The 20,627-nt window shown below is 39.3% G+C and overlaps 1 protein-coding gene across 1 annotated transcript in view; it reads right to left on the bottom strand.

Moving 5' to 3' along the window:
• The window catches only part of LOC126470611 (inactive phospholipase C-like protein 2), a 725,325-nt gene that overhangs the window by 150,323 nt on the left and 554,375 nt on the right, over positions 1-20,627 (bottom strand). Inside the window, exons 10-11 of the mRNA XM_050098565.1 lie at positions 10,073-10,247; positions 2,357-2,524 (exon numbers count right to left, since the gene is read on the bottom strand). Of these exons, the coding sequence (XP_049954522.1) occupies positions 2,357-2,524; positions 10,073-10,247 (343 nt within the window). The remainder of the gene's footprint in view (positions 1-2,356; positions 2,525-10,072; positions 10,248-20,627) is intronic.

The following is a 20,627-nucleotide window of genomic DNA, read 5'->3' as shown; positions in this document are numbered from 1 at the left end:
AGATGGCCATAATCACCCACTCTGTTCTTTTCACAAATGTATTTACGGCCTTCGGGCTCCAGAGCATCACCAAGACCTAGCAGTATTTTCTCGACAATTTCCTACGCAGCATCTTGGGTTGTTTTGTGTACCTGGATGATATCCTATATCCACTGGTGCAATCTCATGGCACACTGCCAGCACCCCCAGGAGGTATTTTCCTACCTCAGGGAGGTGGAAGTTATCATCAACCTAGAGAAGTGTGTCTTCAGTGTTTTGGAGATTGACTTCCTCGGACACAGGGTGTCATCTGCACACTCCTGCCCACTGGACAAGAAGGACTAGGCTGTTGCCAAATTCCCATGCCCAATAACTTTCATAGAACTCTGCAGATTCCTCAGGATGGAAAATTTTTTCTGGTACTACCTGAAGAACACTACAAGTGTGCAAGCAGCAATCACTGCCACATCCCAGGGTGATAACACTAAAAGTAGCAGGCCCATTCCCTCTACAGGGCAAATGACAGAGTTTCAAACAAATGAAATGTGACCTCTCACATGCTGCCCTCCTGGTCCTGGCAGCCAAACAATGACTTCAACCTCAATCCACACACTGTTCCTGGTACAGACATACATGTCTGGTGTGACTTTAGCACAAGTTACAACCACTCAGGCAACTCCTCGAGGTGTATCTCTCCTACCTTACCCCCAACTTCCACAAGACAACATTCAAACACCTCCACAGCCTGTTCCACCCTAGTGACTGCACATCTGTGGTCCTCACGGAGGAGCATTCTGTCTGGCATGGTATCCAATGGGACTGCAGAAACTGGGCCTGCACCTGTCTCCCATGCCAGAGTTCCACGGTAGGCTGTCATGTGCATGCCCCTATCAATTCTTTCCCCCTAAATGATCATACTTTTTCTCATTTCTGTATTGATACTTTAGGTCCTCTTCCATCATCAGACAACCACTGGTACATCCTCACCATCATCAAAAAGTTCACTCTGTGGCCAGAGGCTGTGCTGCTGGCTGACATCAAGGCAGATACTGTGGCCAAGGCTTTCAGGGACACCTGGGTCTCAGGTTTTGGGTGTGGTTGCCTTACATGAGTAATGGGGATTACTGTACCAACTTGATTGGGATTTTTTGTTCATAAAATTTTTTGTGGGAACTTACCTTTGTAAATGCATTCTGCAATTAACTGTGCCTGTTAATGCTCCCATAAAGGAGCCATTTAATATTCAGCTGTCTTTTGTAACATTGTTCTCATGCTTTGCCCATCTGTTTTACCCTCCATGCCTAGCAAACCCACAGTATTCACCTGCCATAATCAGTGAGGAACACAATTCCCAAAATTCTATAACTTATTCTTTTTGTTTCATCATATTGTATTCCATAGGGTGCAGTAATTGGTTACAATGACGTGTATTATGTTTCTCAACGTATACCAGTTATGACAATGGTTTAGTAAACCCCACTGCATGTTTCAGTTAATCTCTTACAGGGGGTTAAGTCAACCACTTGCTACTGTGTTACATTTTGGTCCCTTCTTTTGCTAATATTTAGATTAGGCTCTTAATATTTTTCCAGACATTCATTATATACTGTATCAACTAAGACAATGATGTGCTGAACATTTACTTATTGTGAAAAATATAAATACAAAAAGAAATGTAAAAACTGGCCAAGTTAACCTAACCTTACCCTACATATGACTGCTTACACGAAAAAGATTTCAGGGAGTTTGTGAACTGAAAAAAAAAAAGCATTTTGTTCATGTGTGTTACATCACCTCACATCTGTTACAAATTACTTTAACTTAAGATAGCTCAATTCTTTTGTTGTGATTTGTATCTGTGACCATTTCATTTAATGTTACTTAAGCTACTGCATTGGTCTGAGATGTACAGAACAGAATTTTCATTGTGTGTGTGTGTGTGTGTGTGTGTTTGTGTTTGTGTTTGTGTTTTTTCAATGATGTACACATTGGATCAATTATGTAAGCAACTCAGTTTCAATCTTAGAACCAGTGGAGGAAGAGATCTCTTAATCAAAACTGTTTCCATACTACACAACTCATTATACATGCAATAGTAATCAGAGCAACAAGCCCTCTCAAGAAACATAAGTTGTGTTAGTAATAATACAGTAACTGGTACTACATATAAATAATTTCTTAAATTTAACAGTTAGCCATGTTCCAATTGCATTTTATGTATGAAGTGCAACAGTACTGTTTGGCAATCCTTTCCATACACCACACAGATTTCTGCAGCATAAAAAATGTAGTTGGAGTAGAATCACTGTGGATTACTTCCAGTTTGAGAATACCTGTCTCTCAGTAGTTTACCTGGAAGAACAGTTTAATACTTTACCCATTTGACAGCCAGAGCTCCAAGTATCCAATGGTTTGTTGTTTTGAGGCACATTTTTTGAATCACTGAAGATAATCTTAGTGAAGTACCTTTTATATTCATTTAAGAATGGTTCTAGGTAAGTGGATGTCATGTTCCCAGTGAATGTTTTAGTAACAACTTCCACTTCTGCAACAATAATTTCACATCACTATGGAAGATATTACTGTCAGGCAGCAGCTTACAGACTACACTTTCAAAGATCTAAACAAGTTCAAAAAATAATATTTCATTTCTACGCACAATGTAAAATGAATCTTAAGCCACTGAATAAACAGCAAATAACACATTTTCAAAAGAAAGTAAAGTTCTGCTCTCCCACCTATATAAAATTACCAGTTTACAGAATGTCACAAAAAAAGCTTTCGGCATTACACACACACACACACACACACACACACACACACACACACACACACGTGTGTGTGTGTGTGTGTGTGTGTGTGTGTGTGTGTGTGTGTGTGTGTGTGTGTGTGTGTGTGTGTGTGAGAGAGAGAGAGAGAGAGAGAGAGAGAGAGAGAGAGAGAGAGAGAGAGATCTATTTTTGACAAAGGTCTTGCTGGCCGAAATCTTTATTTGTGACAGTCTTCTTGTTATGCCTATTTGTGACTCAGCATCTCTGCAACTTTTCTTTTCATATACTGTTACATTCTATCCTGGATTTTCCACTGTTTGATTGACAGTTTACAGAGATACACCCCTGGCCATTGAAATATCAACACCAGTAATGATAGTAAATGTCAAAATTTTACACTGTTCACATGCAATATAACAGGAAGACTATATAATTACATTTGTAGACAGGTTTTGGGTATACAAGGTGCAAAATTTAGTATACTGAGCTGCCACCTCTAAGAACAGTGTCATCTCAAACACAGCTGGGCATCAAGTCAAACTGAGCTCAGATGACACAGTCGGGGCCATTGTATGAAACAGCCTCAGATCTATGCCAGATTTCATCAATCATAGTGATCGGTGAGTGATGGCATGCCAATCTCTTGGCAACCTGTGACCAGATGTTTTCACTGGGTGAGGCATCTGGAGAACATGTTGGCCAAAGCTACAGTTGTACACCCTCTGTACCAATGTAGCTCAGGACAGCAGAAGCTGTTAGAACTTCAAGTTTAACACATATATTTCGGAACGACACAACAAAACATATAAGTCACAGAGTAAGTTCACAAGTAAGACGTGTACACGTTAGCATTCGAATGAGCACTGAGTCCCAGTCTAGCGGTCGCTGCTCGGCTGGCCGCTTAGGTGGCGCAGCTGCTGCATGGCTGGCAGACAGTGCCGCACGTAGAGGATGCGCGTAATTGCGCGGCGGCACTTTGAATGATAGGCGAGTCACAACAGAAGCAACATGCAGTCTTGTGTTATCTTGTTGAAATATAATGTAACATAGTCCAAGAAGACGGAGCACAGTTACTGGCCTCTATGCACGAGAAATATAATGGCTACTGTCTAAATTACTGGTTATGTGAATCGAAGGTGTCATGTTGTGCACCCAGTGGTACCCACACAATCATACCAGGTACTGGGCCCTTATGACAATCAGGAATACAATCTTTACAGTTTGTTCTCCTCAGAGCCTCCACACATGGATATATTCATCATGATACTGTGTGTAGAACTGGACTTCTCTGGAATAATGATGTGGTGCCGTTCCAGTGTCCAGTGTCATCATTGGGTGCACCACTGTTGGTACACCCCTCTCTGTTACACTGTCAAGGGAAGCTGCAACAACAGTTGCTGTACTGACAGTTCCTCGTGCTCCACATGTTAGCAACCTGTTTGTGTGGACACTTGTTTTGTAGCAAGTCCAGTTCCTGATTCAGTGTCAACATGGATGTATGATCCTATATGGTGGACTGAACAATAAGTCTGTCCCGTCAGGCACTAGTCATGCTGGTTTGCTGAGATTCTCCGTGGCATTGAATATGGCTCTCCTGAAGGCTGTTGTGTGATTCTGACCAACATGAGCAGTAGTATCAGGCAATGACAAACCACAGTAATGATAGGTCATGATTCCACCACTATCACCATTATAATACTTGGTGGTGCTCCAGATGTCATTGCACTGTTTTTGTGGGCACTTGTGTTGCAAAATAGCAGATTTCCTGATTGAAAGAAAATGACATAGTTGCACAATCCTGTATGACACTGAATACGGCCCTCTTGAACTCAGTAATTCCAGATCAGCATGACAGTATTGAAAGACCACAATGCTGTCACTAATACTGTCTACATCTTACATGAGGCATAAGTTGACCTTACAAAAAGTGGTGTGGTTTCAGAAGTTCCTTCATTCTCGGTCGGTCTTTCTTTGAGGAGACAACACCTTGTGACGCTGTTAGGAGTACAGTGACATCTGCACATTATAAGGACCTCCTCCTGCAACACACGATTCCAGCTTTACAGAACTACAACTGTGTCCACACCACTATTTTCATGCAAGGAGGGGTGACACCATTCCACCTATGCAAAATAGGAATAATTGGCCAAAGGAGTTTTCAGCTGCGATAAGATTGTACCAAAACACAATCTTAATTGCTGTTATGGGCTACAGGTCTAGCATTTGCCTGCATATAGCCAGGAAAGTACAACAGCACAGGCTCTACAGAGAGCACAGAGAAGTGTACTTACTTGTAACCTCTGGACCTAGTTGTAAGAAAGAGAGGTGCATAATATTGGCTCAAAAAGGGTGAATATAATAAGGTAAGAGAGATACTTGAGAATGTGGAGCAATTGGCATCTGGGACCACACGGTCTGGAAGTGGGCCATTAGACAAGATGTTACAGACCAGGAGAGGACAATCTCTGTTAATAAAAGAGTCTATAACAAAATATGGAATGAGGAACTGTGGCATAAACTGAACTTGCTGACAGCTAAAATATTGGATTATGAACTGCAAGTTTACATAGTTGAGAGACAACCAAGAAGAAGCACACATCATAACAATGAGACACACAACCACAGAACATTCACCTACACTGGGGAAGATTTTCTGAGACCCTGACACTCATCTCTCAATCTCTGCACCAAGTTGGCACAGCAAGGCAGCCCCTGTGAGTCCTGAATTGTGCCTCAATATGCTGGGGGCTAATTATCAAGACAAATGAGGAATCTAGCTTGCTTCTGATTCCAAGTACAGTAGTGTAGTATAGTATAGTATAGTATTGTATAGTAGTGTAGTAAGAGTTATAAATTACCAAATTTGCAATCCAGCAATGCAGCTTAGTACAATAGACTAGTAGCATGTTCATTCTGGACTCCGGAAGAACACATACAGGGTGTACGTAAAGTCCGGGAACACTTTCAATTATTTATTGCACAAGAACTAAACATTGTACAGATGTCATACATAATGCGTTTTGAAGAGAAACTCTGAAAGTTTTTTTTACAAATATTCGATATGTGAACCATGAATGACTCGGCAGATGTCAATACAGTAATCACATTCTTGCCATCCCCTCCCAGTGTGGCATCATTAACTGTGGAACTCCCTTCCTGTGTTCTCTGCCAGAGCTCTGCTACATCACGTGGTAGAGGCGGTACATACACCAGATCTTTAACGTGTCCCCACAGAAAAAGTCACATGGAGTGAGATCTGGTGATCAGGGAGGCCATTTCACGAAACAGCTGTCGCCTTCTGTAGCATGGCCGATCCATTGATGCAGCGGCTCTGTGTTCAGGTACCTACAAACTTCACGACGAAAATTGGGTGGAACCTCATTCTGCTGAAAGATGAACGGAGAGTCCGATTGCATTTGAGGCTGCTGCAAAATGTCCAAGTAGGAATATCCAGTGACAGCGCTCTCAGTGAGGAAGAATGGCCTGTACAGTTTTTGATGTGACAAGGCACAAAAACATTTATCTTTGGTGAATCACGCTCAAATTCAATGCATTTGTGTGAATGCCATCCCCATCCTCATTCAATTGTTGCAACAGCAAACAAAACTCAAAATGCTTCATTGAGCTTCTGCACTAGCTCCAATCTGAATGTTTTCATAGACATCTTGTGTTGCAGGATTTTCCACATGGTCACTGGAGCCATTTTGAGTTCACAGGATGCACAACGCACTGATTTCTTTGCACTGCTTATGAATGTCTTTTATACGCACTCCAGATTCACTTCACTCACATTCTCTTAGCCGGGCACAAGCAACCCATCATAACGAATTTGTTGTGCCAGTGGTAAATGGCCTTCCTTGTTGGTGGCTTCTTACCATACTTGGTTCTCAACGTCCATTGAACAACTGTAGTGCACTTGTTTTTGTCAAATTCTAACACACAGAAAGCTCACTCTGCACCTGAACTCGCCATGGTTGCAACCAGTGCCAACTATTGTCAAATTACCAAACTTCGCTGTGGTGGTATATATGAAAAAAAACTTTCAGCGTTTCTCTTCAAAATGACATATGTATGATATCTGTACAATGTTTGGGTCTTGTGCAATAAATAATTGAAATTGTTCCCGGACTTTATGTATACCCTGTATCTATGCGCCAGGAGGCCAAAGAGTAGTATGTAATTTTTCTTTTATGTTATTATGTTTTTTTTTTTCAATTTCCTCGCATTAGTTACACTAACACATTTTAAATTATTTTAAAATATCATGCGCTGTATTCCTGCCAATTCATGTGCAACATTTAGTTTGGTCTGTTGTTGTATCCAGATAAAGACTACAAGAAAATTGCAAATAAATAAATAAAATGTGGCTTCCTCCATTTGTTATAAAGAGAGAGTCTCTAAAATAGAAATACAGGGGACTGGCAATATATAAAGTTATTAGGAAATGGGTTTGGCAGTAGATTGTATTGGTACTCTCTTTGTTATTTTTATTATTCTTTTTTGCATGAGGAAATTTTTTCTGTTAATAACCCCCCATAAAGGGATGCATATGCTATTGTTGAATTCAGAAACTCATGATAAATGGGTTTTAGTGTGTTTATATCACATGATTGCCTGAGAATTCTGAAAGCAAGCTTGTTTAACGTTTTTGCCCTGTGGTGGTCCCACTGGAGTGAACTGTCAACCCAGACTCCCAAAATCTTTGTTTTTGTTACTAGTTCAATTTCTTTGCCATTGAACTGCATGGGTTCCATATAGGCAGGATGTTTTTGGGATGGGTAGAAGAGCATATGAGCTGTCTTGTTTGTGTGTAATAAGCCGGCACGGTAGCTCAGTGTGTTTGGTCAGAGAGCCGGTTGGCCTCTGTAATAAAAAAACTGAGTGGAAGGATCAACCATCGAACTTTAATAGGATATCTTGCGACGTCCGCAATGACCAAACAACGATCAATAACGAACAAACAAAAAACAGTAATTTATTGTGGTGGAGTCATGAGAGGAGTCTTTCAGCTGTGTCATTAAAGTTGAACTTCCATTGCAGAGCTAAGACTGACTGGAAAAGCAAGTGTGTGTCATCTGTAAACAACACAAGAGACATTAAGGAGACTACAGGAAGGTCACTGAAAAAAAGGCAGAAAGAGGAGAGGGTCCACTACCAAGACTTGTGGGACTCCACAGCTTATCAGCGCTTTGTCTGAATAAATTTGTATATATTCAGGACTTGTGATTTCTACCACTTGCTTTTCACCAGTGAGCTAGGATTCAAACCAATTATTTGCTGTGCCTCTGATGATATATGTTTCTAGCTTCTGAAGAAACAGTAAATGATTAATGAGACCAAATCTGTACTAAGGTCAACAAGAAATCCAGTTGAAAATTGCTTTTGGTTGAAGGCTTTAAGAATTTGGTCAGTGAAACTGAAGAGTGCATCATTCACAGTCCTGTCAGTAACTCACAACACATCACCCCTCAAGCCAGTCAACTTTTGCCAAAGTGGCTTTCTGCTGGCCGTGTAAGGGTGGCACAAAACTCAACCCGAAACATAATCATCCAATACAGGCATGATTATTTTATTTATATTTACATACATACTCCATGAGCCATTTTACAATGCATGGCTGAGGGTACTTTTTGCCACTGCTAGTCATTCGTTTTCCTGATCAACTTGAAAATGGAGCATGGGAAGAATGATTGCCTTTATGCCTCTGTATGATCCTTAATATCCCTTGCTTTGTCCTTTCTGTCCTTCTGCAGCCTGTACACTGGCCAATATATTCAGTCTACAGGCTGTTGCAAATGCTACTTCTCTAAACTTTCTCAGCAGTGTTTTGGAAAATCTCCTTCCTTCCAAGGATTCACATATAAACTTACAGAGTACTTAGATAACAGTTTTATACTGGCTGGACTCACTGATGATAAATCTAGTAACACATTTCTGAATTACTTTCGTGTTTTCTTTAAGGTGGCATGGTGGGGATCCAGGAAACTCAAGCAGTACTAAAGAATGGGCTGCACAAGCATTCTGTATGTGACCTCCTATATAAGTGTGCTGCATTTTCTCAGAATGCTCCCAGTGTAGCACAAATGGTCATTCATGTTCCCTACAACTGACCTTATGTGTTTATCCTCAGTACATGTTATTTTGTAATATTATGCCTAGATGTTTAACTGGTGTGACTGAGTGAGTAAGCAAACAGAAAGCTGCCATTTATTGCACCAAAAGAAATTGTGTCCAATTCATCCTGGACCCCCTAGAGTCTCTGACAACACTTTTCCACACATAACAGCACTGTGTGAATAGTCTCAGATTGTAGAAAATTTATTTATGTAAAGAGTATCTGGGATGAGCGTAGAGATTTTGGTATGTGAACAACATGTTGGACTTGTACTTTGAGATGACATTACATGGAAGAGTCAGAAAACAGAGGGAGGCCTTTTGCAGGTAATCACTACATTCGATCACATCAATATGAAGTCTTGTCTGTGGGGTGGATTACCCAGCTTGGATGTGTGTTGAGACAGAAAATGGACACTTTTTCAGCCATTATGAGATTGGCACACCTATGTGTAGGACACATTGAGGACTTTCATGTAAATATTCCCATAATAATGTACCTACTACTTGATATATTGTCTTAGTGACTTGCAACTAAATAAAATGAAAATCCTTGTGTATATCACTCTCAAAACTTGCTAGAGTCTTATGAACAGGCACATCTCCCCATTATTTGTTCCACAAGCTTGTAATTAACAACTTTCAGCATAAGAAGGAGCTTTAATCTACAATTTTGTTAAATTCCTTCCTCCTTTCCCTAGTAGTTCATTTTGTATGTGGTGACTAAAGATACTATACATGTTCATACCAGAAATACAGAACTGACTTTTAGATATGTGCAGGCAACAAACAAAACACTCATTTCACTTAACTATTTTATGAATGAACTTCATAACAAGTTATTCCCAGTATCAGTAACTTATTAAAAATGTGCCATGTGTACACACAATAAATAGTTCCACATTCAGAGTTAAATTCCACATTCACATAGTTAACTTCAATCATCTTAATTTATTAAGAGAAAACTGCAAAGCAGTACTTAGCATTTTGCATTTATTTCTGTTTGTAACATGTATTATGAGAATGAGATAACTATATGTACCAAATTCAATTATTTGTCAGTGTGTGTTAGTATCTGCATCTTTAAAATACAATACTGATAACTAATCATATAAGAACACACATCATTAGTTTCTATGATGTATGTCTCAGAACTAGTTTATCCTTTTGTAGAGAAATCTACAAAGAAATAAAAATAGTTTACTTACCACTGGACACTGCAGAGTGAGGTTCCTTCACCTGTATGCTTCCAAGTGATATTAAATCTGATAGCTCCCTACAAAGAAGATGAGTTTCTCCACCTATTACGGCACCATCATCATCGAGGAGCTCATCATGGACTTCTCCCACGTCCTCTTTGCAGTCTGGTGGCAACTTGTGTCCCTATGTAGAGAGAATTAATTCACTCTTAAAAATTAGCTTCACACATTATCAGCAACAAGATAATTTAGGTTGTGCCATATGAATAGCTGGGAATGTTTTAAGGGAGTAGATCCCCACACTTTTACATGGGTATCAGTGTAAATATAAATACAAGGAAACTTCAGAAATGCTAAACAACTGTAACTGGGAATTAATACAAGCCATATAAAACATTGTTTTATGAATCTTAAACACATCTTCATCAAACTACACTGGCTGACAAAAAAGTGAAGCTGCCACATGACATAGTCAGATATCAGTATAACAATGTACACAGACACACCATTGGCTAGTATGTACGATTTAGAGTTGCAATACCCCTTCACAGATAGACTGTCCATCAGAGTGCATTAATGTTGTTTTTGTATAGTTTTGTTACCAGGCCTTATAGGTTATGTAAGAGGTGTGACAGTTTCCAATGCTGAGTAATTACTAAGGGCACAGAAATTCCATCTACTAAAATGAAACAGCATTATTAGCACTTGACAGAGTTTGAAAAGTGGCTTCATTGTAGGTCTCCTTTGGTTGGCTGGCCAGACTGTGCAATATCCAGATTTGTGTGGCTTTCAGATGCGACAGTGGTCTGATGTTGGACTACATGAGAATGTGAGGACTGACAAATCCATCATCAAACTTCTGGTCAACCACATCTCGCCAACACAAAGCATGATCACAATACTGTACAAAAAGCTCATCAGAACCCCTACAAATCTGTGCCTGCTATCCAAGAACAAGTATTGGACTCCCTGCAACATTCTGTGTCATCTCACACCATTGGTCGAAGACTAGCAGCAGCCGGACAAGAGAATTATTGCTCTGTGCATAGGCTTCTGTTAACACACAAACAGCTACATTTAGAATGGTGCCATGACCATGAAGAATGGACAACTGATGAATGGCATCACTATGCCAGATGACCATCATTGGTGAGAAAGTCACTTGTAAAAAGGTCCTATTCTTCCAATGTTTTGGAGCTTTATTCGTTGCACCACAGTGTAGGGAGTCATCATGCATCACTTCAGGTCATGTCTGGTAATGATAGATGGAACTTTTCCAGCACAATGGTACGCCATGGATATTCTGCATCCTCATGTGTTACCTCTCACAGGACAGCACGGTGGAGCCATTTTTCAACATAACATTGCTCGGCCACACATGGCACGTGCCTCTATGAACAATCTGCATGATGTTGACGTACTGCTGCAGCCAGCAAGATCCCCACATCTGTCACCAGTAGAACATGTATGGGACCACCTTGGATGTCAGCTCCACCCTAGTGCCAGTATCCAGGGTATCGAGGACTAGTTAGAACAGTTATGGGGCCGGCTTGCCTCAGGAGAGAGTAAAATGGATTTATGGCAACTTTCCCAAATCAATCAGTGCTTGTACCCATGGCCAGAAGGGGTCAACATCAAACTGACAAGTGAGTGCATAATACCAAATTCTTTATAAATTTGACTAGATTTTGTAATCACTGAAATTACATTACATACCCTCTCAACCTTTGAAGTTTCATTTAATTTTATTTCCTTCTTCTCTTCTGACTGCTTGACTTTTTTGTCAGGCAGTGTATTTTGATATACCATTAAAAAATAGCAAGCAATGTTTTCCATGTTATTGATTCACACTGTAACTGTTTGATGATGCTAACTTTGAAATAAAGTTAAAGAAGAAATACAAAACAAGTAAATAAAGTAAGTAACTACTGTAAAAAATTTAAAATTATAAGACCAGAAGGTCATGATAAAGTTGTGGGCACCTCATAATTAACATAATACTCTCTGTTTCCTAACATGACACAAGGTTAAGAATAGAGACAAATGTAGAAAACAAAATTAGGAAAGAGTTTCAATTTAATGAGGCACCAAATTCTGCATCACACATGTTTGGTTGGTTGGTTGATTGATTTGGGGAGGGACCAAACAGCCACATCATCAGTCCCATCAGATTAGGAAAGGATGGGGAAGGAAGTTGGCTGTGCCCTTTCAAAGCAACCATCCTGGAGTTTGCCTGAAGTAATTTAGGGAAATCATGGAAAATCTAAATCAGGGTGGCTAGACATGGGTTACACATTTTTATGTTTCTAAAAAATTACAGTAAACCTCATCTCTTTTCATTTATTCACCTTTAATTGAAGGGGAATTGAATTAGTTAAATGGGAGTCATGCTATCACAGTGATTGTATTAGGTGATTTCATATCCTCTTCTTAACCTTTTGTAATCCGACATGGTACTGGGTATATCAATTTGTTTTATGGGCAAGCCTTGGAAGTGAGAAGTGCTGAGAATAGGAGACAGGAGACTTTTAGTGAGGCCCAGCAAAACCAGCCACAGAGAACTGCGAGCACACTGACCTTCAAGGAAACATAAAGAGTAAAAGTGGAGGTATAACATCCTTGCCATGTCAGGGGGCTGAAAGGGACATTGATGAACAGTGAGCAGGTGGAGAGGCCATTGTCTGGTTTATAGCATGGTTTGCAGGGTGACTGCAATAAATGCCTTTGTTCTACAAGACAGAACTCTCTCAGCAGGTGGTAGGTGCTAAGAACTCATTAAAAGAACTATGTGAGCAGATAAGCATCTCCTGGCTTTCTTTAAAAAAAAAAAAAAAAAAAAAAAAAAAATCTGTGACCTACTTAATGCTCAGAAGTTGCAGGAAAGTCAGAGAGTAGCTCTGGGGACAGTTTTTTTTAACAGTTTCACAGGACAGGCTAGCTAGGCTAGCTGGTAGCTGAATGAGCACTGACTGGTCTGTTACAAGTGACTTAAGGAGGAGATAACACTTAGTTGAAAGTTTTTTAGAAAAGAGGGGAAGAAACTCAATTCATTGGCTTGTTGGCATTTTGCCGTTACTTTGCACAATATTTTGTCAAAGAAACAACTACTGGTATGCCATTGGTGGCCTGCAGTAGCTCTTGAAAGGATTGGTGGATACATTTTGTTGGTGCACAGAAATGAGCAAACTGGTTTTTGGAGACTTACAAAACATCTTTCTGAAAATATCAGATGCAGACAAGTCACAGACAGGAGATGGTAGCAAGATCTGTGGCTGTGCTCTCAAGTGGCAGAGTCATCTGAGGTCCGCTGTTCAAGTCCTCAGCTGCCAAATCATAATGCTGAACTTCAGACCAGCAAACGGTAGTGTCCCTACTCTACTCAAATTACATTGAAGATTAAGGTAAGCATCACTTACATCTCTGGCATATTAGAAGAAGAGAGAGTATTGTAGTTAAAATTCAATATAGGTTTCACTGTCTCATATTTGTCAGTGCTTCTTTGGGATTCTTCAGTTCTTGTTGCATACGGTCACTGTGATCACCATAATCAAGTTGCAAATCAGTTCATAGAATCAGATGCAAGATCATTAATCATCTCCCCATCATTTAGTAACTTTGCCAACTCTGAGCTTTAGTTTGCAATTCTCATCAGAAAGTTCAAATTGAGACAATTTTTTTTTTTTAAATGCTTCAAAAGGCCAACTGTCTTTTGTAATAAACTGTGAGAGTATGCTTAAATCTTGGGTTTATTATCACATTCAATCCCTTTCAATGATAAATATTATGTCAATTCCTCCATCTTCAGATTCACTGTTACGGCCTAAATAAATGATAACATTAGTAAATCTGTTGCATGCATTAAATTCTGCACAGATTCTCAAGGGTTTGGCTGATTCATGATTAATTCAGAGTCCGTTAAATATCACGCAACAGGGGGTTTGCGAAGTGAAACATTAAGAATTTTAAAAGTATGGCCAGTAACATTATGCTGTTTTTACAGAAATTTACAAAGATATGAGGTTTCATTCATCCTTTTATACTGAAATTAATTATGAAAATAGATATACTTAATGATGATAGGCAGCACTGTAGCAGTTTTGGGAGAAGAGGAGGCAAGAAAATTGTGATTTAACATTGTGTCAGTGCTCAGGCCGTTAAAAATGGAGCACAAGCGCTGATTTAGCAAGGACAGAGATGGAAATTGATTATGCCCTTTTCAATAGGAATCTCCCAGTATTTGTATTACATAACTTAAGGGAACTCTACATCTTGCTGACTAGAGAAGAATTTGAAGTCCACTTCTCCAGAATGTGTGTTATGTACATTAACTAATCGAGAACCTCACTTGGTAGCGATGTTGGAAACATTCCTTGTCTCTATTCAAATAGATTTGTTGGATTTCTTTTCACATTATTCATGATTGTGAACACTGATAAGCTGGACTTTGTTTGAGGGATCTAAGAATTCTGCTACAGTAAATAATAAGTTTAAAATTTTTGCTGTTAACTTTTCACTGAATCAAAGTTTGTGCAAAAATGAGGCTTGTTATCGTCATAAGGTAAAGCTCTCTTAATGAAGCTGCATTGTCAGAAAACTGACTCTGCAGAGAGCAGTTTCATGTTGCTATTATTCAGGAAGACTATTGTAACTGAAAAAGAACTGGCAGGTTGCATGTCACTGAAAGCTGTGATGAAGTCTGAGGACACAGTCTGATGGAAGCACATGTGTGATAGTTAAAACATCTACTGAAGTTTTTTATGAAGTTGGATATGAGGCCAACACACAAGTGGCAGCTTCTGTACATATCATCTAGAAAGAAGATCTTTACAAACACTAAACATACAGGAACTGAAACCATCAAGATATCTGAAATTCATAAAATAAATTTCCATAAATTTTTGTTGGCTGTTAAACATTATTAGACATAAATTTTTCATTTAAATGCATACACGTCACATATAGGTAAAAAAAGAATTCACACACAGCTGTAGAAACGTTTCCCATCAGTCTATAGTGATTTCTTAGCACATGGTCATTGCATCTTTCACTACTAACAATTTTTTTTTAAATTTTTTTTTAATTTTTTTTTTTTTAGGAAGCTTGCAGCAATATGCTTCTAACTGTCAGAGACCATTATATAGCACTTTTAAAACACAACAGAATGCCCTCTTTACAAGGGAAACAACTGTTCTCTAGTGTAACATTCAGCCAGCACAATGAGTATATTTGTCCAGCTACTGCTGGGGCTGCTCCAATTATAGTCATCTCTCCCTCCTTCCCATGTTCTCAAAATTTCTTGGGCAGGAACTTACAACAGAATACTGAATCACCTTCCTGACAGTAAAATTTTACAAACATTGCCACTTAACTTCTGTAATGATTTTGCTAATATTTCTTGTCTTTAATGCATTTACTGTTTGTAAACCATCTCAAACAGTAATATTTGAACTATAATTTGTCAACCATCAGAAATAACAGAACAACATGTAAATTCGCCGGTGTTTTCATGTCTATGGCACGCTGCACTAGATGAACACCTGAAAATGACTTTTTAACTCAAAACTAGTAGTGTAAGAAAGATAAACTCTTAATAAAAATTGCAGTCCAAGTGGAAAAATGTCAACTTCATTCAAAGGAGACACCAATGAAAAACATCATGAACTCAGATCTGTTAGAACAAACAAGAAAAATTACACTTTTGGCATTTTCAGTATCTTACAAAGACCTTTGTGTGGATCACAAAATTCTACAAGGGCAAGTGCGATGGTAAGTCATTCCCCTTGCATGGACAGAGTCTTATTTTAGCAATGGACAACTGAGGAACACAGTAACCAATGACCCAACAGGAATAAAAACAAACTTGGTATGGGGAAACATTGAATATTGTGTCCAACAATGTCCAGTGCTTGATCCGTGTCTGTTCTTGGCCTACATAAATGATTCACCTAGAACACGGAGGATTCTTCAAAACTTCTGAAGTTTTCTGATGACACTAGTTTACTGATAAAGGGCTGAAACATGTCCATACCAGATACAACCAGAGGACTGATGGAATAGGCTTGCAACTCGTTCACATCAAACAGATTAATTCTTGATCTTACAAAATCCCATATTGTTCAGTTCAAAACAAGGAAACAAGATACCAGAAGTTGAGACCAGTGAGAACACACTGAATGGGGCTGCATGTGCATGTGTAAAGCTCCAGGGCAATGAGATGGATATTAAACTGAGGCAGGACTAGATCATGGATCAGTTACCCAAAATGCTCAGTTCTGCCTGCATTGCCCTTAGAAATGCCTCATTATGCTGCCATGAATGGTGGACTACTAGTATACTTTGCATACTTTCACTCAATATTGTCCTATGGCATAATGTTCTGGGGAAATGCAGCTAAGATAAAAAAGTATTCTTCTATAGGACTGTTCAGTAAGAATATTATAAAAGTTGATAACTGAACATACTGCACAAGCTGCTTTAGGGACCCATCAATGTTTACACTAGTATACCTATACATTTACTTCCTAATGACATATCTGATTAGTTACAAGAGTAAATTTAAGATGAAATGTGCAACTGACCATGTTAACACTAGAAGTAAAAATAATTTTCATGTAGACTAAACATTCCTTTCAATGGTTCCAAATGGAGTTTTATATTTTGATGAATGATGTGTAACAGGTTGCAGGTATTAGCTACCACTCCTACAATTCATCAATACATTTGGACTCAGGAATGTTAATTTCACATAACTCTAGGGTGCAGTTCTCACTGAGCTGATACAATATGACAAAACTACACTCCATCTGAACAAGTGTCTGAAGCCCAAACGGTTCCAACCAACTGCCATATCATCCTTAACCAATAGGCATCAGTGGATGCAGATACGGAGAGTCATGTGGTCTGCAGTCCACTCTCCGAAGTCGTTTTCAGATTTTGTGACAGGAGCCTGTACTTCTCAGTCAAGTAGTTCCTCATTTGGTCTCACAGGGGCTGAGTGTAGCCTGCTTGCCCATAGACTAGGCAGACTCAGAAGGTCACCTGTCCAAGTGCTAGCCAAACATGACAGTGCTTAACTTCAGTGACCTAGTGGGAACCAGTGTTACCACTGCAACAAGGCTGTTGGCGGTATGCAATATGACACATTGCAATAAATGTCACATTGTGTGACACTTATCAGTGTGACACTTACATCCCCACAAGGATGATACAATATGTGATGCAGCTGTTGATAAAAAAAAAGGCAACATGACAGACTAAATCACTTTTTTGTTTGAGTTTCAGTTGCAACCACAAGCTCTTCTGAAGTGGACGTTATTGTCACTTATTATTTACAGTTCAAAAAACAAAAAAAGAAAAGGAAGTTCTGGGTGCACCCATACATTGATATAAATATGAAACATTGTTCAGCTGTGGTTTCTCATGAGGTCTCTCAGCATGAACACAAATTCCATGAATTCTATAGAATGAGTCCAGACAGTTTCCACTTTTGGGAATAACAGGTATCAGCTACTTTGACAATGCAGGACACAAATTTTTGACTAGCTATTTCTCCTGCTGAGAAGCTACTCATTCCAATTAGGCAAGTTGGTGAAAGAGTGTGAATGACATTAAAATGCCACTATGAGAAGTTTATTTTTGTAAGAGCATCTGGTATGGTACTTTACATATTGTGGTACATATACAGGGCTATTACAAATGATTGAAGCGATTTCATAAATTCACTGTAGCTCCATTCATTGACATATGGTCACAACACACTACAGATACGTAGAAAAACCTCATAAAGTTTTGTTCGGCTGAAGCCGCACTTCAGATTTCTGTCACCAGAGTGCTCGAGAGCGCAGTGAGACAAAATGGCGACAGGAGCCGAGAAAGCGTATGTCGTGCTTGAAATGCACTCACATCAGTCAGTCATTACAGTGCAACGACACTTCACGACGAAGTTCAACACAGATCCACCAACTGCTAACTCCATTCGGAAATGGTATGCGCAGTTTAAAGCTTCTAGATGCCTCTGTAAGGGGAAATCAACGGGTCAGCCTGCAGTGAGCGTAGAAATGGTTGAACACGTGCAGGCAAGTTTCACGCGTAGCCCGCGGAAGTTGACGAATAAAGCAAGCAGGGAGCTAAACGTACCACAGCCGACGGTTTGGAAAATCTTACAGAAAAGGCTAAAGCAGAAGCCTTACCGTTTACAATTGCTACAAGCCCTGACACCCGATGACAAAGTCAAACGCTTTGAATTTTCGGCGCGGTTGCAACAGCTCATGGAAGAGGATGCGTTCAGTGCGAAACTTGTTTTCAGTGATGAAGCAACATTTTTTCTTAATGGTGAAGTGAACAGACACAATGTGCGAATCTGGGCGGTAGAGAATCCTCACGCATTCGTGCAGCAAATTCGCAATTCACCAAAAGTTAACGTGTTTTGTGCAATCTCACGGTTTAAAGTTTAAGGCCCCTTTTTCTTCTGCGAAAAAAAGTTACAGGACATGTATATCTGGACATGCTGGAAAATCGGCTCATGCCACAACTGGAGACCAAAAGCGCCAACTTCATCTTTCAACAGGATGGTGCTCCACCGCACTTCCATCATGATGTTCGGCATTTCTTAAACAGGAGATTGGAAAACCGATGGATCGGTCGTGGTGGAGATCATGATCAGCAATTCATGTCATGGCCTCCACGCTCTCCCGACTTAACCCCATGCGATTTCTTTCTGTGGGGTTATGTGAAAGATTCAGTGTTTAAACCTCCTCTACCAAGAAACGTGCCAGAGCTGCGAGCTCACATCAACGATCCTTTCGAACTCATTGATGGGGACATGCTGCGCTTAGTGTGGGAGGAACTTGATTATCGGCTTGATGTCTGCCAAATCACTAAAGGGGCACATATCGAACATTTGTGAATGCCTAAAAAAACTTTTTGAGTTTTTATATGTGTGTGCAAAGCATTGTGAAAATATCTCAAATAATAAAGTTATTGTAGAGCTGTGAAATCGCTTCAATCATTTGTAATAACCCTGTATAAATAATGGTTACAAATTAATAAAGCTAATATTTCTACAACTATTTGGTTTTGCAAAGTAGTATACAATTCAGCTTGACAAGTATTCAGAAGAAACACTGGATCTGAAGTGGGATCCGGGACAATTGATGGTGTAGCAGTGGATGACGAACTCTGCACAGGGGTATGTGACAACAAACAGCTGGCTCGATTGCCACAAGATGGTTTAAAATTGACAGAACGGCTGTAGGGCTGGTGTGAAGAAGTGTTGGGGTGGGTGGCTATCAGCTGGATTGTGAACAGTTGAACTGGACGGACCAGTAAGCAGAAATATAGCGGTGGCTAGCAAGCAATGAGAAGTAGTGGTCATGTTTTTCCTGAATGGAAAGAGGTGCTTCTGACTTCTGGCAGTACAGTTGCAGAATGAGCTAAGATGGAGGAGTCATGTGACTTGAAATATTGTCATTACATTTAATATTACAGAAAATACATTAAGTGTCATACAGGCATGGTAGGGTAAAAAAACTAATGACAGCTTTGGAAACATAGCAATGGGATGAGCTCATTGAAAATTACACCATATTTGGAACTTAAATGATTAAAAAAGCAATTAAAATTTACTACTAGTATTATTTTTTAAGACTGTAACAAATAAGCCCATTATGTAATTTACATTTTCAATACACCAAATGAACGTTGCTGATGCCAGCAATCAGATGAAGAGATCACTTTTCTAAGTAAATAATATATGCAAAATATTATAAAAAATTAGTTAATTTTACATAAATAATGCCGTGACTGTGAAATGCCCCACAGATACACAAATGATATTATCAGCATGAGTATCACTTCTATAGTCCAACAATTTATGACATATTTATTTATATTTGTGAGCTATAAAATATGTAAAGTTAGTGTCTTGACTGGTTCCAGGTATGTCAAATTATATGTTTGGGATTAGTTTGAAATTCTTGTCACAATACCTTATATTTTATGAAGAGGTTGCAAACTAACTGCAAAGATTCACCAAATCTTTTATCGTATATATTTATGTGAAATTATTGTATAAATTCTTAATGATGGTCAGGGTGAAAGTATCTTCACTGAGTGGAGTAGTGGTCAAGTGACCAAGCCTTTAAATAAGCATGCACAGCACAGCACAGGGGCTTTCATTGTGTGTTTTTTGTCTGCAGTTGGTCGGAAGTGCGATAACATTCTGTGTGGTGTGTGTGCTACTTGCTTCACTCCGTGAGTGTGGAGACATGGAATTATTTCAAGGTAGCAAGTGAAAGTCTGTAAATATTTGTGGACTCTGATTTCAGGCAGGACATAGAATTTCTTGAGTCATTTCAGTGAATGACTAGCTTTCATACGTGCATTCTTTAATTATGCTTGGCAGGTGTGCTTCCATTATTTGTATTTGAGATGGACTTGGCTGAAAAGTGACACAATAGTATTGTGCACTGTTGAGTTTGGCTCCACTGAGGGTAACAGTGAGAGTTCACACTAATGAACATTAAGAAGTTGTTACAGTTATTCGTGAGTTAATGTGTAAAAATAT

The sequence above is a fragment of the Schistocerca serialis genome, chromosome 3, assembly GCF_023864345.2.
Source record: "Schistocerca serialis cubense isolate TAMUIC-IGC-003099 chromosome 3, iqSchSeri2.2, whole genome shotgun sequence".
Classification (NCBI taxonomy): Eukaryota; Metazoa; Arthropoda; class Insecta; order Orthoptera; family Acrididae; genus Schistocerca; species Schistocerca serialis.
Note: the sequence above shows the minus strand (reverse complement) of the source record. Positions and strands in the feature narration are given on the sequence as shown.